General features: G+C 34.6%; 1 protein-coding gene across 5 annotated transcripts; it reads left to right on the top strand.

The window, feature by feature from the left end:
• The first annotated feature begins 3,208 nt into the window (after positions 1–3,208).
• LOC138317347 (uncharacterized) lies at positions 3,209–24,325 on the top strand. Of its 5 annotated transcripts, none has more exons than XM_069258946.1 (8): positions 3,209–3,309; positions 13,648–14,052; positions 14,468–14,637; positions 14,912–15,110; positions 15,772–15,810; positions 18,330–18,443; positions 19,259–19,298; positions 20,231–24,324. In XM_069258946.1, exons 1-8 carry the CDS (start codon positions 3,297–3,299, stop codon positions 20,292–20,294), a joined length of 1,044 nt encoding a protein of 347 aa, XP_069115047.1. In that variant the 5' UTR covers positions 3,209–3,296; the 3' UTR covers positions 20,295–24,324. The 5 variants fall into 5 exon arrangements, with proteins under 5 accessions (XP_069115047.1, XP_069115046.1, XP_069115048.1 ...); XM_069258945.1 differs by having other exon boundaries at positions 3,227–3,374; XM_069258943.1 differs by lacking the exon at positions 3,209–3,309 and adding an exon at positions 12,680–12,936 and having other exon boundaries at positions 20,231–24,322.
• Positions 24,326–24,868: the final 543 nt, after the last annotated feature.

Raw genomic sequence — 24,868 nt, 5'->3', positions numbered from 1 at the left:
CACAACCTCCATAGGAATTAGATGCTTCCTTTCATTTTGTATACCAATCTTGCCATTTTCCCGGCAGAAATCACGTGAATTATTGCTTTCAAGTTTCCTTGCCATAATTTGTTGTTTCTTTAGTTGATAGTTACGTTTATATTATACAAGAATGTGAGGATAGGCAGCGCACGGACCGACAACAAAATACATCGCTAATGCGTAGAAAATTACGCGACAGGTGTTTTTGTCGCTCTGTCGTATTAGCGAGGAAATGTTGTCACATTGTCGTCCTGTCGCTCAGTGCATTATCGCACTATCGCTCTTCATATTGCCGTATTGACGACTACACCAGTTCGACAAAGTAACACTGTCGCACTTTTTCATCGCCTCCACCAAAGCGACAATGCGACATGGCTGAAATCAGCCGTCAAAGATAACGAATATAACAAGTGCGTCACTGAATCCGTTGCTACTAAAAATGAAGCAATTCATTTAAATCATACAATTATAGAAAGTCGATATTGGTGATCAAATCAATGGACAATTTGCAAATCAGGTAAAAATATGTTAAAGGGATAGGGAAAAGCCCACAGATTGATATTGGCCAACTATGATAAACCATATGCAACTTTGGTTGTTAATCACCGCTAACTATACCTAACGACTTCTAATTATTAAACTTGGAGTAGCATTAAAATAAAATTATATATTTCTATACAAGTGGTCCCGTTAAGCTTCATTTTTAAACTCTTACAACGCTCTAATCTGGAAAATACTCTGGTATCCTTTTAGGAATAGCTGAATTGATTGCCCCTTTTTCAGTTGAAGTTTGAGTTTGAGATTAATGTTCATTTTTTAGAATTGGGGTGCGATTTCAAGCCTTGTAATTTTATGAACATTATCGTCTACCTCTACCTGAACTCTAGAGCTTTTGTATTTGTAACAAGATTAAAGGTACATCTGACGAAACAGGGGGCATAACTCGTACTTGAAACTGGTACTAAACGCAGATTTATTTTCTTTATCACAGGCTGGAACATGTAACTGATATTTATGCAGGGAATATGTATCTCTAGAGATGACTGACTTTCGAGCGAAACCTTATTAAAATGTACGTTTTCATTTAACACAACATGGATGGACGATGACCTAGAAAGGGTCACTTTCATATGACATAGTTGGGATTTTCAACCAATTAGAAATTTTCTTTCTTTATTATCTCTGGTTTAGTCGAATTAATTAATAATAATAAAATATCACAACAAACTAACCTGCAATACTACCAAACTCCATGATGAATTCCTTCAAACTAGTTACCTAAGTACCTGTGCTTGTAAGATTTTTTAATTCGCACAATATTTGCAGCTTTTCGTGGTAAATTTCATATAAAAAAATCTGATCATTTTTTTTTCAAATTTTATTTTTCAAACATTATAAATATCTTATCGTACATACTATTAATAAGAGAGATCAGACTGGTTATGATGCATCTTTATAATCAATACATAAGATCATAGATTCATTATCCACCAAGTCTATTTTTGATAACATTATTTATTTTTTCCTTATTTCTTATTATCTCTCGACATCAGTGGAATGATTTTCTAAGCTATCTACATGGCTATTTTCTACTGTAATTGAATTAACCTGATATCAAAATTATTAATGGTTTATTATTTTTTATTCTCAAACTTATTGTTTGTTTTCCTTTATATGTTTATCCCGGAGTTTGAGTGAAAACAAAATAAATGATACTATTATATATCCTGTAGAACAACATAGAGTGGTTGATAGAAGTCTATGTTTACTTGTGTCATAATAATGTAAAATACATTAATCACTTGAAAAAATAATTCAAAATGTACATTATAAACCAAGCACAACATGGGTTGTTATAATGTATTTGTTTACACACCACCACATACTACATGTATGTCAACTCGTATTTCAACCTGTCCGAATGATGCGATACACAATGGTGTAAGTGTGTAGGAGCACAGGGGGCCAACTCAATGAAAATGGATGTTGTCATACATTTTTTGTATTTGGTGGATGGACTGATGAGTACATATGGCAGTCATGAGATTTTTTTTTCGAAAAATACGAGATTTGAAAAATTATTAAAAAAAAATGGGATATTTACTATAAACAGAGAAAGGGACGACAGTCGCCATATTGGAATTTTTACCCCCACCTCGATAAAAGTTAATTTTTTCACAATAGTATACCTTTTTTCCTAGAGTCATAGTCACGCATCAGTCCTCCGATAATCCATAATCACACACAAACCATGCAAAAGCATATAAACGATGTCTATATAGTCGAAAGCAATATTTTAATCCAAAATTACCGGCGCTTTCTGACTTGTGACATCGAAAGCAACGTCCTAGTGAAGAGCAATTAGAGTGACTTCCCCTGCAGTGTAATTTAATGGGTTTAGTCAGAGATATTCCGATACGTTTGTTTTCGCGGAAAGGAAATTTGAATATTAAAACGTATCGGAATACCTCTGATTATACCGATTGAATTACACTGCAGGGGAAGTCACTCTAATTGCTCTTCACTAGGACGTTGGGTGGCAGTGTACAGTAGATTTGAAAAATTCAGCAAAATTAAGTGCAGGCTTTAATTATGTACACACAGCTTTTTAACCTTAAATGACATCTATATCAAAGTATATATATTTTTAATCTACACAACATTTGCAATTGTTATTAATAATTATTAAGAGTTCATTTTTGGACAAGTCTGCTTTTTGTGGTGTTGTGAGCCTGTAAAAACCATGGTAACCAAATTCGTTTTTTTGAAAAAATGCAAAAAATTGGGATTTTCAACCCAAAATAACACCCCCTCTAGGAGAATTTTTCTTCTTGAACACATTTTAAAACCAAGCATCACTGCCGTGATAGCGGAACTGAGCCTATTTCGACATAGGTATATCATTAAACTTTTGAGCAATCTTACCTCGTACCCCGGCTATCAATTTCTGCTGCTAAAGTATTGAGTTTTTCCATCTTAGACGCACATTCGGATATCCTCTAAACCATTAATCTCGAACCCATTTTGGGGAATTTCTTTATGCAAATGTGAAACTTGCATATAATTCTCTAGATTGAATTCACCAATTTTAGGACATATACATTTTTTAATTTTTTATGCATATAATAAAACAGGGGCTTTCTGCTTAATAAAAATCTCACCCATGGCCATTCGGTCTTACTGTACACTGCTACCTAGCTTTCGATGTCACAAGTCAGAAAGCACCGGTAATTTTGGATTAAAATATTGCGTTCGACTATATAGACATCGTTTATATGCTTTTGCATGGTATGTGTGTGATTATGGATTATCGGAGGACTGATGCATGACTATATATGACTCTAGGAAAAAAGGTATACTTTTGTGAAAAAATTAACTTTAATCGAGGTGGGGGTAAAAATTCCAGTATGGCGACTGTCGTCCCTTTCTCTGTTTTATAGTAAATATCCCGATTTTTAATAATTTTTCAAATCTCGTATTTTAAAAAAAAAAAATCACATGACTGTCATATGTACTCATCAGTACGGAGCCCGCGAAGGGACATGGAAATATATTTATTAATCCGTGCACACGGTTTGTCAATCCGTTCGCACGGATTACTAATCTGTGCAGACGGTTTGTGAATCCGTGCACACGGTTTGTGAATCCGTGCACACGGTTTACCGTGCACATTTACCAATCCGTGCACACGGTTTGTCAATCCGTTCGCACGGATTACTAATCCGTGCACACGGTTTGTCAATCTGTATACACGGTTTACTAATCCGTGCACACGGTTTGCCAATCCGTGCACACGGTTTGTCAATCTGTATACACGGTTTACTAATCCGTGCACACGGTTTGCCAATCCGTGCACACGGTTTGCCAATCCGTGCAGACGGTTTACTAATCCGTGCACACGGTTTGTGAATCCGTGCACACGTTTTACCAATCCGTGCACACGGTTTGTCAATCCGTTCGCACGGATTACTAATCCGTGCACACTGTTTGCCAATCCGTGCGCACGGTTTGTCAATCCGTGCACATGGTTTACCAATCCGTGCACACGGTTTGTCAATCGGTTCGCACGGATTACTAATCCGTGCACACGGTTTGTCAATCTGTACACACGGTTTACTAATCCGTGCACACGGTTTGACAATCCGTGCACACGGTTTGTGAATCCGTGCACACGGTTTGCTAATCCGTCCGCACGGTTTGTCAATCCGTTCGCACGGTTTGTCAATCCGTCCGCACGGTTTACTAATCCGTGCACACGGTTTGTCTATTTGATATATTATTAAACCGTGACGTGTACATTGAACATTGAACCATCGACTACCTTCGAGTCAATTGATTATAGAGGGCACGGCGGCAACATGAGGTAAGGAAATCTAGGTTTAATTAATGGATAATACAATGGAGACCTATAAACATGTATCTTACAAAACGTTTAATGTGTTTTTTAATTGATGACTACAGATTATTGATTATTTTCAATTTGTAAGTATGCTTAGAAGTCGATGTTAACATTTTAAGTAATTAGATCACAGAGTAAAGAGTAATATTAAAAAGAATATACGCAATGCATGTATATATGTACTTCATCTAATAGACAATTTCTACTTCATATTCCAGTTGACGGCAATTCAAAAACAATGACACGTGCTTCCATTACGGGAAAAAGTAGTCAAATATTATTGTGTAACTCAACGGAGAGACGACATACTGGTGGTAAAACGATACCAAAGTTTTTAAGAAGAATACCGGTTGACTGTGTTTCAATGTGATGCTAAAATGGCTCTATCTAAAATCTGACATTGATTAGTTAACCATATTATTAATTGTCCTTAAAATAATGTCACGCTCGCCTGGTGATCAAGGATAAGATCAGACAGGGCTATAAAAGGACGAGTCTTATCGAGAGAAAAAATAAAGCCAGAGTATTGGGAGAAAACCATCGATATGTTTCAAAATCCTGACAACTGCCCCACTCCACATAGGTTTCGAACTCAAGGTGAAAGACATCGCGCGACTGTCACTAATTGGACCAAAGACCAATAAACACTGCCATTAAAAAAATGTTTCTTTAAAACTACATGTGAAGAAAATATTCATTGAGCTGTTTTTTCGTCTGACACAGTGATAGTCAACTAACGCACGATGATTACAACGAGGCGGAAAGCATAAGACGACCCGCGTTATGAAGGTGAACATTTTATTTAAATTGTTCAGAAGATGATGATAAGTGTAGTGTTAATTAACTTTTGCAACTCTACAAAATTATCAGTCTCGTTTTATATTCCTATTTTTTTTTAAAATAAAAGGTGTTTCCGAAAAGGTACATGTTTTGGGGTTTTATGTCAAACGGGATATTTTCCATGGATTTATTGTTGACTTTAATAAAAAAAAACACATGTATATACGCTGACTGATACACAAATGTATCTCATTATTTTACAAATGAAAGTTGATTGATTGTCACAATAAATCGATTTGTTTTGGCTACGTTTTCACATTTTTTGTTACATGTATAATCAGTGTATGTATGCTGACCTGTACATATGAAAATATTTACATTAGCAATATTTAAATGAATTGTAACATGGTCCGTCTTCATATAGTGGTGAAATACATGTACAATAATCTAGTATTAAATGGACACAATATATTGTTTGTTTCCAAACATCAACCTGTACATGGATTCGTTCACTTTTAAAATTGTAAAGTTGTCCTCGTCCGAATGTTGGAGCTCAAAGGCATCTGCAAATTAATTAGTTTATAGACATGTATAACCATTTTCAGTCGTTGTATAGATTTATATAATAAATCGGCTGGAATCATACTCTACATGGTGTACATGTATAAGACAAATGTAAGATTTAGACCTTTAAAACGTATTGTGGTAGACACAGGTCATACAATGTTTTCCATACTCGAGTTCAAGCTCGTAACTTTTAACAAGTAACTCACCCTGTGGAATATATTCTGTATGCAACAACAACGACTCTTGTAACCTGTATTTCTATAAACTGTAACTAATTATCAGATCCCTGTGTTTGGCTTACTGACGACTGGGAACCAATCTGACAATGTGACGTCTAAAGACGATATCAAGTTTGGTAATATGACCGAAGGCTTCAGTAAGCATAAATTATGCAATGTTAAAAAGTTCAATTTATGGAAATAACGGAGCCGAATTTTTTGTTTATGTTTTATCCATATATATTCACACACTATCCTTGTCCCCAAATCCCCATTTGAGAAGGAAACCCACATAAGAGAAGAAAGAAACTTTTATTTCCGTAACAGATATGCCGTTTTTGGTCAGGTGATTATATTGGACGTTAGTTTATCACTTGAACGCTTGCAAATAAAGAGCAACAGCACTGAGCTTCTGTCGGATGAAGATCACGTTCGTCGGATCTTAAAAGGCTTTGAATCGCTTGATTATATAATGAGCTGACTTCAAACATCGCATTCCCACTGATGAGATTTTTTTACAGTGGATAAAAAAAATGGCGGCCGCAAACTTTTTAAAGAGTGTGTTTTTTCTTTATTTTCATGTACGAAGGGCTGCGACCTTATAAAGACAGTTTGGACTAGCTTCAATGTTATTTTTGTAATGTTCTTTGAACTTTTTCGGCTGAGCGTTGTAACAAATTTCGAAACATGAGGTACGTGTACTTTCAAGTAGGAGTGGATAACATTGGCGAATATAGAGGAGATGTGACGAATACCTGTGCTCAAAATCCCAAGCACTGTGTTATTCTTTATATACAGGCACATATGACTTAATTAACACAGAAAGGCACAAATATATGTTGTTGTTTTTTTAAATATATACATGTACCATACGCATCGTTGTGTGCAGCAATGTTTTTCAGAAATTGGTAAAACACCATAGAGTATTTAGGTACACATTCCTTGTTTTGTGGAATCGCCTTGGCGTCGGCGTCAGATTTGGTTTTGGTTTGTTAGCCGTTGTAAATGACATTGCTTTCTACATTATTATATGGTCATTATTGCTGTATATGCAAAACATTTAAAGGGAGAAAATGTAAGATTTTGAGAATTCCAAGAACCTCAATTTACCTGCATGGTTCAGCGCAAAAAAGGATGCCCAGTGAGGGGTGGTCATCCTCGATACTCCATGGGTTGCTATCACTGACGATATATCCACGGTCGATATAAAAACAGTCATATTAACCACTGGGTTATCGAGGATGAGTAAAGATTAATAAGTTATCTTGTAGAAATTATGATGTGCTTTGTTAAAGATAGGATATTGACTGAATAATGGGAAAACATGAAACTCGTGCTTGTATTTCGTCAATCTATAATATGGAGTGATTCTTCGCAGCCTCCTATCTATACACCACACACTACAGCGATTTCTCTTGTACACGATGTGAACCACAGTAGGGAATGTTTTCTGACAGGCAATTATTCCTAGATAACCATGATATGAATTTGGAAATTCATATTGAGATTTAAGTTCAAAATATCAATTTTGATAATGAATAGGTAAAATATTAGAATTTCAGGATTTTTTAGCGCATAATGCGCCCTAACTCAATATAGCTACCCTGGTTGGAGTTTGCGCAGAAGGACCCATTTTTGTTCTATCTAGTGTTATATGAGAACCTAGACTTTAATTATAGAACTCAATAGCTAACTAATATTCCTCTGTTGGTACAGTACAGTTGGTTGTTTTCTATAAGGACGTAATCCTTGACCACAGGGACTTGATGGTCCATATGTACTTAAACTCGTAATATTGGACATACAAAATGTACACTGTCCTCCAAAAGTTTTGTTACAAATGGATTTTTGTCAAAACTATTTTATACAGAATCTAGACACTTGTAACAGACCTTTTGGATGGCAATGCATATTATATATTTTAAGGGTCTAGATTAAAATCGGTATAAATCATACCTCTTTGTAATGTATACAGTTGTATACATAGGGAAGAAAGTTTTGAACTCGCGATCCAGAGGTAGTGTGGTAATATGTCAGGACATCTGAACCACTTGGCAACTCTCCTTTAACTAATTCTTAGGCGTCTATATTGTGCATGCGTTTAGAAATGATATGATAGCTACGGCAACTTTAGAAGGAATTATAGGTATTGATATTACATATGTAGCATTCTTGAATAATGACAACATAAAGAGTAGGGCTCCAATCGGTCAGACAACCGAGTAATGTCCCGACAAGCAAGGTAGCCCGAGTTACTAAGACACTGATACCAAACTATAGAGTATGATTTTTACCTATTTTTTTTTATCTAGCCTCTAAAACATCCAAAATGGTCTGTGGGCACTCTGGTGTGTCCATGGTTATATAAAGTGTAACTAATTCTCATGTCCCTGTGAATCAGGCGTCAGCTGGCATGCTGCCCCTAATTATATAAATTGCCAGTTCGAAACTTGCTTTTCGATGGCTATGGCATAATAAGGCACTACTCATATATCGAAGGTACACAGTTTTCCCCGACTGTCACGTCACATTCTAAGACGTTGTTCCATCTATTTAAAACGATGTCTTATATTCACTTGTATTTCCGTGAAGACAGTCCCTTCATTGGTCAGGAACTAAGATCATTCATTATTTCTGACAATTATCTGCACTGTACTTAACAGTTTACTAAGCCCGTTGTGTCACCGTGGATAATATCTATAGGGGTATTTTAAGCTTGCAGAAACTCTGGGTTGCTAAAAGGACTTAAATGATTTATCCCAATGACCAATGGACATATTCCACATCAAAACTGAAGTTATGATTTTTAATCAAGCGATTCTGTCATAGAGAAATTTGAGATGTTCTTTGTTGTTATATAATTGTATATTTTACCTATAGATGTGTTGATAAGTTTAAAATCTACCCTAAGGCATTTTGGTCTAACTTTTGTGGAGTGACCGACAGTTACACATATTATTCACATGTCAAAGTGTTTATAACCTTCCTTGAGGCAATGGTGTCATCGATAAGCTTAAGTAGATATATTTCATATCAAACTGTCGATATATTGTCAAGTCGTTTAATTGTGATAATATCTTTATGCTATTAATCTTGATTACATCCGGGTTTACCTATTGGACAATGGTCATTTTATTATAAAAAAACCCATGTCTGATTTATGAACATCAGTTGGATTCCCAACCTTCAAGGCGGTCACTACGGATATTTCTTGGATTACCAGATAGTGAACTGTGTGTGAACATTATTCAAATTCGGAACTTTTATAAGGTGGATCGCCATCTACGGACAATTAATTCGGTGTCTACATATTGGATTACCAATACGAGTGAACTTTCATTTTATTTCTATGTAATGTGCCACATATGTTTGATATATGGGAAAGAAATACAATACAAGAGAAAATCAAATTCCACTTGAATTCTTCGTTTTGTGTCCTGCAATTTATATATAATTACCAACGGTCCGAACTGAACTTGAAAACAACACACATTTTCCTTATTAGAATTGGTGAGAGAATTCGGAGTAACTTGCCACAGGTAAGCCAAGTTACGCACAAGATCCCCGGGAACCTCAGCGAGACCCCAACCTTGGAGCACCAAGACTGTTGCCACAAATTTGCTCCGCATTTTAACAATGGATACCACATATCGAAACAACACGTCGCACCAAAGAGCATTCCCCTCAGCGACTCGAACAACGTTTCTACGAAATCTACCTTTCAACCGAAGATGGACACGTTCACCTAACGACGTCTGCCAAACAACGGCTACAAGGCACCAGGGACCCCCTATGTCATCTAACAGCCCAACATCGTCGCCTCGGAATCAGTGTTTTAGATGTGGTAAGTGGGTATTCCATTGTTTTCAAGAGCACGTTAATATCACTTGTCAGGCAAAATCAGCCCAATGTTTCAAATGTGGCAAATTAGGACATTTCTCACGGGCTTGTTTTTCAAAGCGCCCAATTTCGGACCAATCAAACCAAAATCATAAATCAAAAAGTAAATTTCACAAAAGCAGGGACGCAAAACGCATGTCAGAGTTCATCTTACGAAAATCAATCGTATGTGCATTTCCATTTTCGGACCTTTCTGACTCAGAATTCACAAAAATAAACAAAAGAAATCAAATTCAAGTACAAATTGTACCACAGATCAAAAGCAAAATTGGCACAAATGAAAACGAGCTGGAAATTAAAGAGCTCAAAAGCACCAAAGAAAATCTTGAAGCTGAAAATGAACGCTTGAAATTAGAACTAAACGAGAATCAAACTTATACTAATGAGTTAAGAGTCAGCTTTGCAGAAACGTTTAATTTGTATCAGAGTGAACATGAGCGTTTAAAACGGGAGAATGCATTTTTTGAAAAAAGAAACGATGATAAATCTGGTCAAATAGCTCGTCTTGAAAAAGACATCACAAAATATAAGGAAACAATCGCTAATCTTGAAAGCACGATTCAGAATTTCGAAAGAGAAAATTTGCTTGTAAATTCTCAAACGTCTCGACAAAATTGTCAAAATTACGCACCTCCCAATCATAACCAACCATTTCGGCCAAATCGAAGACGAGGAAATTTTGGAAACCAATTTGGTTACTATTAAGTTTTTAGCAGTTTTTGCTAACCCATGCTTAAGCTTAAGCTAATTTTACTTCTAGATTTGAAAAAGTAAATGAAATTCAATGACAGTCTCTTGAAAACAACAGTATCCACTTTTATTACATGTGTGTTAATTTGATGGACAATCTATTGAATGAACGTTATACAGTTGAGAAAAGCCTAGGTGTATTTAAACTTATCAACACTGACTTGTTTGACAAATAATTAGACTCTGGGAAAGAGTCTTCCTGAGCGAGAAGGAAGTTGTCATAGAGAAATTTGAGATGTTCTTTGTTGTTATATAATTGTATATTTTACCTATAGATGTGTTGATAAGTTTAAAATCTACCCTAAGGCATTTTGGTCTTACTTTTGTGGAGTGACCGACAGTTACACATATTATTCACATGTCAAAGTGTTTATAACCTTCCTTGAGGCAATGGTGTCATCGATAAGCTTAAGTAGATATATTTCATATCAAACTGTCGATATATTGTCAAGTCGTTTAATTGTGATAATATCTTTATGCTATTAATCTTGATTACATCCGGGTTTACCTATTGGACAATGGTCATTTTATTATAAAAAAACCCATGTCTGATTTATGAACATCAGTTGGATTCCCAACCTTCAAGGCGGTCACTACGGATATTTCTTGGATTACCAGATAGTGAACTGTGTGTGAACATTATTCAAATTCGGAACTTTTATAAGGTGGATCGCCATCTACGGACAACTAATTCGGTGTCTACATATTGGATTACCAATACGAGTGAACTTTCATTTTATTTCTATGTAATGTGCCACATATGTTTGATATATGGGAAAGAAATACAATACAAGAGAAAATCAAATTCCACTTGAATTCTTCGTTTTGTGTCCTGCAATTTATATATAATTACCAACGGTCCGAACTGAACTTAAAAAAACACACAAATTTTCTTTATTAAAATTCTATGGATATATTTGACGAAATATCGCTTGTCCAATGGCATACATGTACATCCGTCATCCATACCTATAACAGAAAAAATACAATATTTTGCATAAACTTCAGACAATACACTGTAATACCACATTTTATCATATGTATCCCAAAATCTGGATTTAATTATAAGCCATTATCTTCTAAATTTATATATAACAATATTGTATAAGAACGTCGTATAAACTCGAAGAAAAACGTGACAATTGTACACCTGGTATGTTTTCTCACATCATTTTGATTACATTAACACGAAGTAAGAAGTAGAATACAGCTATTCTCCCTAACAAAATAATACAAAGAATTGACCAAAAATGTTATATAAGAGAAAGTAGCATGTCTTTACCTTCTATGACCGTGTAATCCTTAATACAAGTCCGTGTTAACCCTTAGAATTGAATTGAACCCTTGTCCAGTGAAGATAGTAATACCAGTGCATAGATCTAGTCTAATTATAGGCGGATTGGTAAACCGTGCGGACGGATTGTCAAACCGTGTGCACGGATTGGTAAACCGTGCGGACGGATTGTCAAATCGTGTGCACGGATAAGTAAACCGTGCGGACGGATTGACAAACCGTGTGCACGGATTGACAAACCGTGTGCACGGATTGGTAAACCGTGTGCACGGATTACTAATCCGTGCGAACGGATTGACAAACCGTGCGGACGGATTGGCAAACCGTGTGCTCGGGTTGGTAAACCGTGTGCACGGATTGACAAACCGTGCGCACGGATTGACAAACCGTGCGGACGGATTGGCAAACCGTGTGCACGGATTGACAAACCGTGTGCACGGATTAGTAATCCGTGCGAACGGATTGACAAACCGTGCGGACGGATAGACAAACCGTGTGCACGGATTAGTAAACCGTGTGCACGGATTAGTAATCCGTGCGAACTGATTGACAATACGTGTGCACGGATTAATAAATATATTTCCATGTCCCTTCGCGGGCTCCGTACATCAGTCCATCCACCAAATACAAAAAATGTATGACAACATCCATTTTCATTGAGTTGGCCCCCTGTGGTGATAAGGTGTGTGTGTGTGTGTAAACATATAAGATACCCAGCTACTATGGAATTTATCGTATTTTTTTCAGTAGTGAAACCTGCTTAGGCGTTAGATAATATGATTAGTCACTGAATGTATTGACTCGCACCCTGTACACAGACAGACAATGTCAATTGTAAAATGAACTCGTCCAGGTATTCTGTAATACTATGGTTTGTGATCAACGGGTAGACATTTTGTCTGTGTACGAAGTCCTCTTTAACTTCCTGGTTGCAAAGACGAGTGATCTTCCATTTCTGTCAGCCATGTTGTACCATGTACTCGGTCTAGTAGTTGTTGTTTGTACAGGTAGGTGTGTGATATACACAAGTGTGTGATAATGTAACCCCATATTCCTATCAACGTTCGGAAATACGATACTAGTGTTACAATAAGGCAGGAATCGTTCTATTGAGGCTCTACGTACGTATCGGTAATCATTATCATTAATCATGGCTATGTTTTTACCACAAAATCTCATTTAGAATAACATGAGATATGAAATCATTTTAAGGCTATGTTATGTCACATGTATACTTTGTTATTACGACAAAGAAAAAGTGAATAGAAAATCTTTTATGAAGTTATATTTTCCTAAGGATAGATCTATATTTATGATTTAAGAACCATGTTTTCTTTTTCGAAAGTAAAATCAGCTACATAGATATTATACATGAATATCTAAATCTTTGATACAATGAAGTTTGTTACCGTAGATACTTATGATAATTTATAAAATTAAATCACGATAATTCATCCATTTGTTTTCGTTTTAAGCGAATAGAAAATCTTTAGCTAAACATAACTTTGATTGAAATCTTACTCGTGTGCGAGGTGTACAAGATGTTTAAGTGACATAGGGTTTTAGAAGTCATTTAGTGTTACTGGAACAGGAGGAAACCTTTTGATATATGTTCACGTCCTCGTGTCCTCGTGATCAGTACACCACGGGTTCCTATCGTTGTGATTATTAGCTCCGAAAATTGAGGACGTTTTTTCTTTGATGATTCCTATTTATAGTTTCAGGTCAGTCCATCACAATCACCGGACCAAGTACTGTGACAACACCGACCTCAGAACTCCGTATCACATGTACACCAAGTACTGTCGGTATCGCAGATATCAATAGTATCACCATTAGAAAGAACTCTAGCACTTTAGGTTACCAAAATGTAGTTTCTGTTACCTATAGTCAAGCTACTTCAGATTCTGTACTCACCTGGGGTAATGTCATAAGTAACACCAGAGCGGGTGTATCGGCGACCGGGAACGTTAATACTGTATCAGGAGCATCGCTTGTGTTGATTATCGCCGCTAACAGGACTATCTGTACTGATGGAGGAGCCTATCAGTGTAATATGGGAGTAACCCTTACTGGCGGTAGTGGTGGTGTAGCTGATGCTGAAAAATATGTCGCTGCTACCGGTATGTCATGTGTTTTTTTTATTCATAACAAATACAGTAAAATATGTTATTATCAGAATTCAAAATTGATACGTGGAAACAAGATGCGAGTTGTTATTTTCGTACAATGCAATCGCTCCTAGAAACGATATGCCATTGACTGATAGCAACCACAGATTGTAACGTAGGAATGTGGAATAGGTAGATATACCAGTATGAATTATACTTGTCATGGTCAATGTGCAAACACGTGCATAAGCTATGAATTAACACTTTAACAGCTAACCACAATTTGTGGGTGGACAGTAGGGTGTTAGAACTAAGTTAGCTACATCTGGTTTATAATTGTGATTTCCACTTTTATCAATTGCACAAATTATAATAACCATTTTGCAAGTCCAACAACACGTTTTTAGCAAGTTTGATCTGTCTACAGAGATTCCAACCTCCACCAATAATCCCTTGACCGTTTTTCCATTTCCCAATGTGGATAGTACTTATTACTCTGTCGGGACAACATTGACGATCACATGTTCCGGAACTGTGGGCAGTGACAGGAAATATCATACGTGGTGTTACAAGCGAGCAAACGATTTCGGATATACCGTAAGATAGAAAAGATATCAATTTTGTACGATCTCAGTCCAAACTATAAAAAATATCCATTCCTTAAAGTTTCACATTGGAGTCTTAGTTTTTATTAGATATTTAAACATTTAAATTCTATCCAGAGTCTTTCGCCACTCCAGTATACAACATTTCCCACATGAAACAATTCGTTCAAAACGGAATGAATTTTCAGTTTATATCATTTTTTATTTGATAAAGGACATAATGTTGATTGTAACACTGAATTTTATTTCTGTTTTGTGATCTCCAGGGATATCCTACCGGAGCTGATATTAACCAGAATGATGATAATTTGGTACAATCTGGCTGTAACTACATACGTACTAGCACCCTCACTTACACTGTTACAGAGGCTGACTCCAACACGACATTTTTGTGTGAACCATTCACCGGATCCTTGTGTGGCTCTAACCCAGCCTCTCTGATAGGATACTTGTCCATACAAATATGTAAGTGTATTTCAAATAAAAAAATATATATTATCATTATTTTTTCAAAAATGTTTTCTCAATAATTTCTTTGTATATTGGGTTTTGTCAATTTGTTTTGCAGGTTTTTACTTGATCTTGTTTTAATATGAGCTTGAAATTTCCTTCGTCGTCAAAATCTTACATTATGGATAAAGTCACGTAATATATGGTTGATTTGATTTTAATTAGCATGTACTGTATAATGTCACCATGTATGTATATTTGACAAAAAAAAAAAAACTTGAGAAAAACCTTGAGAAGTGTATAGTTTCATTCCAATAAAGTTCGCAAAGATTGGGAAAAAAATGACTGGAAATTCCTTTCAGTATCAATGATCTAGATCTAAATTCGTGCAGATAAATTTCGTGAATTCATTTGGATCGCAAAATTTGCGAAAGTATACGCACACGAAAGAAAAATGGATTACAGTATAAGTTTAGCTGACTGGTCTCATGTATTGATTTTTATTTTTATTTTTTGTCTTTATTATCATTTTCCGTATAACAGATGCAAGCGGGGAAATAAGATATAATTTCAATATAGATCGCGCATTATAATCTTAATCGTTTGATTCGTAGATGATTACCCGTGATACAATTTCTAAATAAGTGTCAATAACATGTTTTTATTTTTTGTTTAGATACACCTGTGCCTCAAAAAACGACGCCAGTGTCTGAAGGTATTTTGTTTTTAAATATGTTTTCTCGATCATTAATATAATGATTTAAGAATGACTTATAAATGGTCCCCCGAGATGTCGAACTATTATTTGTAATTTTAGTATATGCTATATAGAAAAGTATATAATACTTGAGTATAAAGTTTACTATATAAGTTTTAATATTTTGCTTACACCTACTTAAAACAACGACAGCAGACTTTGAGGGTCCTTAACGTTACTGAAGGCCCGATTAAATGTAGATTTTTATAAATCATTTTTACCTTTTTACGTCCAGCCATCTTAAATATTTTAAAGATCGCAGGCCTGCAGTGACGTCCTTTGAAAATTAGAGACAACGGGACCCAACTTCCAAGTGACACAGTCAACTACGATGTACTGTTATTAAATTCTTTTGGTGTATATCAAAGTAAATCTGTCTGCTCATATGTGGTCGTTGACAGAGCCTTCAATGTTTGCTATGAGATATTCCAGCGGTAGATGTAACGGCAATGATAGTAACCCTTGGAATAACGAAGATAACATATTATATTTTCAGTGCATGCATATAATGAGAAAAAATGAAAAAACAAATCATGATAAAATCCTATATTTACACTTGCTAGGCTTGTTCACTATACGCAAGTACTAGCCGATTTTGTTTACCATAACTGCATGGTAACATTGAACTTTGAACTTGCGTATGAAAATGTTGTATGCAACGTAAAGGGGCTACTTTTTTTTAAAGAAACCCATGGCTTTGTTTACATTTTGACGCAACATTACGTGTATATTGTTGTTTTTCATAGAAATTTGGAAAAAATACGAACAATACATATATGTTTTATATTTATACATGATACAAACATTTTTTTAAATTAACAATTGTATAAAGAAACGGAAAAAATATCCCGACCGGGGCGACGTGCTTTCACTTTTGTTAAAAATGATGGATGTCAAATGTAAACATTACCTCTGTGTCTGTGTTCGTCCTACGATCAAGTCTTTGGGGTGGACGGGCGTGGAACCCTCTGACAGAGGCCAGTTATAAACATATCCTCTTGTCTCTGTTCTTTGAGAATTTAATCGTGTGTATTATAAAACATGCACCGCTAGTAATCCACGTGTTGACAGTTACGCGTCAACACAGCTACATTGTATCCATCGAACACAAGTGAAGTTATTCAATCTATCGATGGCGATGGATCTAAGCGTAGATTATATAATCACATGGCTCCCAAGGATGTAATATCGTCAAGTCAGACGACAATCTCAAACACATTGAGCTACTTGAAAACCGGTTTTTGACAACTTCAGCAAACTCCAGTGTGTAAGCGTGCGTCAGCTTCGCCTCGCTGCACAACGGTCACCGAGTTCACACATGTGGCCGAGTACAAATACTTTATTATTACGCTATATATTAACTTTTAGCAAAATTGAATATATATTTTAAAATCTGATCTGATTAAATAAAATTATCTCATAAATTTACTTTGTTTGTCATGTTTATTTAACACTAAAATATTGAACTTTTTTGTCGTCTCGGATGGATAATTCTATATTACGTGAAGCGTCATAATTCGCTATTCAATTGAGTAAGCTCCTCCCACTTTTGACCGACTTTTATTGAATAATTATGCCACTTTCAAATGACAATTTTATTGCATAAAGTATAAATAAAAAGTCGTGTGAGTGTAAATATAGGGATTGGATTGCGCTTTTATGTTAACCTTGCTTGTATGGAGCAATTCCTCTAAGAATATATTCAATATGGGGCGCTAACGTGCCCCATAGAATATATTCTTAGAGGAATTGCTCCATACAAGCATGGTTAACATAAAAGCGCAATCCAATCCCTATGTGTTGGTTGTATGTATATTATCCGACTCTTTCAACATGTAAGGACATACGTCCGCGTTAATAAAGTGTTCTTTTTCAATAATAAATTCAACCAAGCAAACGTGTATATTAGATAATTCTGACTCTTGGAGAAGCATAATGCATGTTGTTATAAATGTAGGCGCACACTTTCCTAAACAAAAATAATATATATTTCTTAAAACAATTAATAACATAAGAATATAAATATATATATCACTGACCTCACAAAGTTTCCCTGCGTAATCTATGATAACAGTGAAGATTCATTTCGCTGTTTTTAACGTTAGGCGCAGTGATTGTCAATTAACGCACGATGATTAGGACGACCCTCGTTATGAAAATTAACATTTTATTTATTTTAATTGTTAAGAAGGTAATTATTAATGTTACTTCGTCATGTTAACAATGAATAATCATTTCGGAGACATGTCAAATTTCACAGGGCTAAAAAAGCCAAAATAGAGCCATGGAAATAGAAATTGGCATAAAAACGTACAGCTGCACGATTCGAACCTCCTACTGTGTGTCCATAAAAGGGTAGGAAAATGGTTGTACCTTAACGTTTGACCAACGAGGTCAATCAGGATTATTTTTATTGACGAATTCTCTGAAATGCAATAGTTCTTTTATGTGTCTTCAAATCCTTTTATCTTTACTAGACAGCGGAGATGGAGTAACAATATGGATCATCATCGCTGTTGTATTCATACTGGCAACCGTCAGCCTCAGTATCATCGTTGGTTTTATGTATCACAGAATACGGGAATACAAAGGTATCAACGTACTCTTGATTTTGCTATCAAAATATCTGAAGTTTCCATATATCATGTTGTGGAAATATTCCTTTGCCATTCCTCTACATAAACCTATTAAGTAAATCGATAAATACAGACACACCCCGTTACAAGTGTTACTGATCAAAAATTTTAAATAGAAGGTACGAAAAGTATATAGGGTAAATCCTTTTGTATAGGAAATAAAGTAAATAAATTGTTATACAAATGATATTATATATATGCATATTAGAGAGTTATTTGCCCTTGGAGGAGGTGTAAGTTTTTGCAATGTACATCATGAGTTTGTGAGCATTTCGTCAATCTTTCAGAAAAAAGACAGACTTATAACGTTACAATTGATATCTACCTGTAAGTGCAGATTTAAACGGAATTACAGTTATTGTCTCCATCATTATGGCTATTACCTATATCGTAATGTTGAAAAATATCTTGGTGTTAAACTTAGTATTGAGTGAAATCCTACTTCAGTTTAATATCGAGATCCAGTGTAGGTAAGCTTACTGATCTGTATAACATATTTATATTAAAACTGTATGGTGTATGTATAATTAATTTAATCACACAAAATGTTTAGCAAATAGTATGTCTATATAACTAGCATAAGCAATCGGGACTACACATGCAATATTTCTTCACGTGAATTTCACTTGAAATAAAAAAAATATTGTCTGCGTATTGTTTATTTTAGAATTGCCTGATTTAGAATACCATTAGATATTCTTATAACTTTGTTTCTAGATATAGATGTTGATGTTCTGACATTATTAATGATTCTTACTTTTCATCATCAGAACAATTACATCAACGGATGAATTACGAGATAACCAACAGGTAAATATTTACATGTATACAAATATCTTATTTGTCTTCATATCATATTTTCACGAGAATAATTCAATGGATAAGGCATGATAATACAAAATAATGTATCTTTCTATATGTTCAAAGAACAAAATATATTTCAACCTATGAGCATATAAGTATTTCTCAAATAAAACAGGAAATTCCACAAGTGTTATATCCTTACACACACTCTAAGTTAAAGTTTCCTTCTAACAAAAAGTGAAAATATATGCTATGTACTGGGCAATTGGTAGTATTTATCGATGTTCCGTTTATTAGAAAGAGAATAGAATATAGAAAATATCCAGTACAGTAAATTCTTAGTTTCCCTACTCATGACCCATAATTTTATAGTTAAAGTAGGGGAACCATTGTTTATTAATTAATGGAAAGAACTTACAGCCATTTACCTTCTCGAGAGTAGAATAATCTTTGGATCCATTTTTTAATCTCGAAAAGAATTAACCGTCACCATAAAAAAGTTATATAATAAAATCACAATACAAATAATTCATATAAGAATCAAGATATGCTAATGCAAGATGAGTCAAGAGCTTAACAAGAAAGGTAATAATGTCCATAAGCCATGTTGGCCTCTCTTTAAAATCAACGCAACTTGGCGGACATGGGAATCACTATATGTCCGTTTTTGCATATTTCCGAGTAACCTTCCTTGCGGATAGGTACCCATTACGTCACAATCAATACTTACCAATAGGGTCAGATTATATGTACAAAATGTTTAAAACTATTACTAATAAATTATAGGTTTTCTATTAAATGACTTTTGTTTAGTTTGAAGCAATTTGAAACCAGACGTTAAAACAGTTTTAAAAACATTTCAGTATGTCAGGAAATATCATTTCTAAAATGCAAATAATAATGATGATTTTTTTTCTTTTTATAATTGAAAATATCAGATATCCACGGAGGGACGAACATGTATACAGTACAACAGACAATTATGACAATATAAACTCTTAGAAAGATGCCAGGTCATCGAGAGAGTTAAAGGCAAATGTCTTCATATAGATATATGTCCGGGAAAAACATACTGACGCGAGGAAATTGAACAACATATTGAGGGTCCGCGAGGAAATTGAACAAGGTATTGAGGACACGTGAGAAAATTGAACAACATGTTGTGAATACGTGAGAAAATTGAACAACATGTTGGGGATAAGTAAGGAAATTGGACAATATATTGAGGGCACGCGAGGAAATTGAACAACATATTGAGGGCACGCAAGGAAATTGAACAACATATTGAGGGCACGCAAGGAAATTGAACAACATATTGAGGGCACGCAAGGAAATTGAGCAACATATTGAGGGCAAGTAAGGAAATGGAACAACATATTGAGGGCACGCAAGGAAATTGAACAACATTTTGAGGGCACGCAACTCTGATACATCAAAATGGAATGATGTACTCATTAGGTCATTAAATGTCTGATATATAAATAAAATCCGTTAAAGAGGAGATTCCAGCGATCCCAGGAGATTTTCCCCTCCTTTTAGACACTTTATTTCATTAATATATTAATGAGGTTGCGTTGACATTTGTCTGTATTGTAATTTGATATATGACGCAAAAATGATAGTAAGCTCTATACAAAAAAAATCCATATATTTTTTCCCATTTCATAAACATTTATTTATTCATTTATTCCCATTTTTACTATTCAACATTTAAACCAAAAAAAAGTTGAGAAATTCAAATTACTGATCGATAAGAGTGCATTTTGGATGACAAATGAATAATTGTCGGCAACTTATCGATAAAATCGAAAAGGGTTGTGATATCGATGTATTAAATTATTTTACCATCGAAATAAAAATTAAGTGACAACAGGTAAAAATTATCCTCAATGAGCAGAGTGCTGATTCCTTGACTTCACCTCTTTTAATCCGTGCCTTCTCATATACAGGTTTCTAATAAAATACAGAAAGTACATGTAGTTACAATGTTTAGAATAAGCGTCCATCATGAAGTCGAGAAGTGCTAATGCAAGACTTGCAGGTAAAGCTTAAAAACTTAAGTAAAATTTTAGTCTTATCTGATATGTTGCAAAGGTGTTGATAATTCGAAAATATACAATCGATATCTTTCAATTATTTCAATGGTTTTTAAATGGATAATTTAGTCTTAACACCCACTGTGATGAAATGTGTTTGAAATGTTCAAACTCGCTCGCTGTGTGCCATTACACATTGTGGTCGGACGTTTGGTATGCCGAGCTCTGACTGTTGCTAGTTGAGTAAAGGAAGTTTTGTTTAGAACTACTCACATTGCTTTTACAGAAGCGTTAACCGTGCCATGTGCGAGCTCCTGTCTAAAGCACAATTACATCAATCCTCGGTGGTTATGTATTGCAATTGTTTAACTAACGTGATATTGACTCGAGTATAATACAATGTACATATTCTACCTGTTGAATTGTAATACTATACGATGTGGAATTTCAACGGTTCTATTCAAAATACCTCACAATGTCTTTATCGATACTTTATTTTGATATGTTTCATAGGAATAATAAATCTATGCCATATTTTGCTTCGTGATGATGTAACAGAATAAGCTTCACTTAATTGTCCCTTTAATAACATGCGTTAAAACACTCTTATACTCTTGCATCAAATTGCATGATAAATGTAACCTCTTGAAGCGCAATGCATGACTAGTTACTAAATACCTAGTATATTAATAGTTATTCCAATTCATATATTGATTAATCTATAGTTACTAATCTGATAAGAATATATGTTTATTTTGTTCGCTACATTAATGAATGCTCTGATGGGCGAGAATAATTTCTTTTTAGATGACCTAAAGATTACCTACTGTGCAAGAACCACTTTAAGAATTGTGTCAACGTTTGTTTTGTTAAATACATCTTAAATACTGGTAATATGTTGTGTACTTCTAAACAATAAGCACTCAGGTTTATATTTTGTTTAAATCGCAATTTGTTTTAATCGTGTGTGTGTCCTCTCTCCTTCATTTGTTCAAAACATCTTCCTGACGTTTCCCTTAATTCTCAAATCCGCCTTTGTGGTCTCGAGTTTAGCATTCGCCTCTGGTTCTTTAAGGTGTATCTTGGGTCTTAATTGAGACACACCGTAGTCTATGAATACTGTAGTTTCTGATCCAACCTAACGTTCATAAACAATCGAAATCGATTTATATGTGCAAAATTTGGTGGGAAAGCAATAATGGCTTTAAAATTACTTAATATGATATGAATTCGAACCTTATTGATTAATTTTTGTTCAGAAAAAAAATTAACATCGAGAAATATTCAGACAACGCCAATAAAACCAATATTGATCAATAAGTCTAGATATACACCCAATTATACCGCCTCTTAGTACATTTCTCTCCACACAACATTATCTCATATTCGAAGGCAAACACGTGCTTATTTTATTGATTTAATATTTTCATGGAAAATAATTTGTCAATCTGGTTCATAAAAGTGAGCTAAAAAAATAAACCACCAAACCCTTCTGCTATATAAATGACTAAGGAAAATGAAAATTCTAATGTAATGTCCATATTGTCACCGAATACATTGTATATATACAGATCTACAATAATATACACTATAACAAATTAGATTTTCTAGAGTTAGATATTTGTTAAGAAGAGGAGAAAAAAAGGGGGGTGGAAAGGGGCGGGGTTTAAGTCTGTTGAAGTGAAATATTCTTAAGCGATTTTAGAACCGAATACTATTTTTATATAGGTCTTTACGGATTTAAAAAAATATATCCGTTTTGCTCGTCTGACAGGTTTGGAGAACCACAAAGAAAAACATTAACTGTGACATTACAATATTGAGAAATGTTTTAACAAAATTTCCCGTTGTCTTCTATATAATATACATTCTAAAGATAATGCACGACATTTTCACATTCATTTCCGCATTTACATGATGGGCCATTGATTATATTAACTCGAAACAAATCATATTTTAAACCGCTACAAGCTAACATTATTTGATAAAAAACATGATTATGTGATAAGGTAAGTAGATCAACATTAATATCTCCAACAATTACCACATTGGATGTAATTTCTAAGGCTTTCTCCCCTGAATATTTAAAATTTTCCCCAAAGAGATGACATGAACGTTCTGGCCTGTATACAGTACCTATCAATAAAATTTGACTCGGCATTTCAACTTGTATCCATATAATTTCTCCACCCATAAATTCGAGATCAACTCTTCTAACACATTTCAGAGAATCGGAGTAGTAAACTAGTATCCCTCCACCAGAGAAATGTCTATCTTTCCTAAAAGGCTCCATAAAACACGGTATAATTAAATCAGCTGAAGATACTTGATGATCTAAGTGTGTTTCGGTAAAACACAAAATATTTAATTTATTTGTGATATTTTCAATATATTCTAGTTTTTTACTTATACTTCTGTTATTTAAATGAAATGTAGACAATTCGTTTTCCGGGGGACCGGGGTTGGTTTCTATGTCCATGTCTAAAACTAACAGTAATAATAAAATATGGCAAAAAACAAATATTGTTAAATTGAGGCTGTAAACCAAATAACATGAGATCAGCCACACTTGCTTTAATACTAGATATAAAAATAGTTTTACAAGAGGCATACTCTCCACATACATGTTCAACATTAACATGTATTACAATTTTTTTTAAAGATTTGGTCCTCCATAAGCTACATTATAAAAACTTCCGATAGAAACCCTGTGCCAAATTGCAGATATATCACCTATTAACCATAATCAAAAAAAAAAAAAAAAATCGCACAGGGACTCCATCGGAAGAAACCACAAAAATAACAATAGCCATCTGTCAAAAAGTACGAGTCTTAAATATACAGACATCAGTTGTACACTTCATACACTCACAATTACTATACGGTCAAGGTCATAGAAAGTTAAACGTTGGGCAAGGGGACAAGGGAGATAATTGAATAGTAGAGAGAGAAAAGTAAAGAGAAACAAGTATAGGTAATGAAAAGAGAAAATATACTGTAGTACCAAGAAAAATGATTCGATTGTAGCTCAAAAGAAACAAAACTTATAAACATGAAAAAACAAAAGTAAGGAGTTAGCACAGTATATACAATGTAGGTATCGTGATAGTGCTAGGAGATAATTATAATACGACAATAATGTAATTATTTAAAATGGACATGAATATTTAATATTCGGTCTATAAATTTAATGTAGTGAAAAAAGTCCCCAACTGGTGAACAACTAGTAAATATGAGAGATCGTACCAGACGATACCAATATGACACCCATATATATTTATAATAGATAATATATAATAAAATATTTTATTCATGTGTCACGCAAATTTTACAATAGTATGGTTAACGACATTATTCAGATGTAAAGTCTAAATTCGACAGACATGGAGACACGGACGGAGATAGACCAACACGTACACAAACAGGCACGGACGCACAACACAGATAGACACCGAGATAATGAGTGTAGACAGACACGGACAAAGACACACAAACAGACGCACCGACATCTGACGTGGATACAGACAGACGGACACAGAC

The sequence above is a fragment of the Argopecten irradians genome, chromosome 3, assembly GCF_041381155.1.
Source record: "Argopecten irradians isolate NY chromosome 3, Ai_NY, whole genome shotgun sequence".
Classification (NCBI taxonomy): Eukaryota; Metazoa; Mollusca; class Bivalvia; order Pectinida; family Pectinidae; genus Argopecten; species Argopecten irradians.
Note: the sequence above shows the minus strand (reverse complement) of the source record. Positions and strands in the feature narration are given on the sequence as shown.

What these genes read in the sequence shown, in the direction of transcription:
- LOC138317347 (XM_069258943.1), top strand. Translation starts at nt 12,798, where the DNA reads ATGGTTTGTGATCAACGGGTAGACATTTTGTCTGTGTACGAAGTCCTC. An exon ending in ATACTTGTCCATACAAATAT is followed by an intron (nt 15,111 to 15,771) that starts GTAAGTGTATTT and finishes TTTTTTGTTTAG; the next exon opens with ATACACCTGTGCCTCAAAAA. An exon ending in AACGACGCCAGTGTCTGAAG is followed by an intron (nt 15,811 to 18,329) that starts GTATTTTGTTTT and finishes TATCTTTACTAG; the next exon opens with ACAGCGGAGATGGAGTAACA.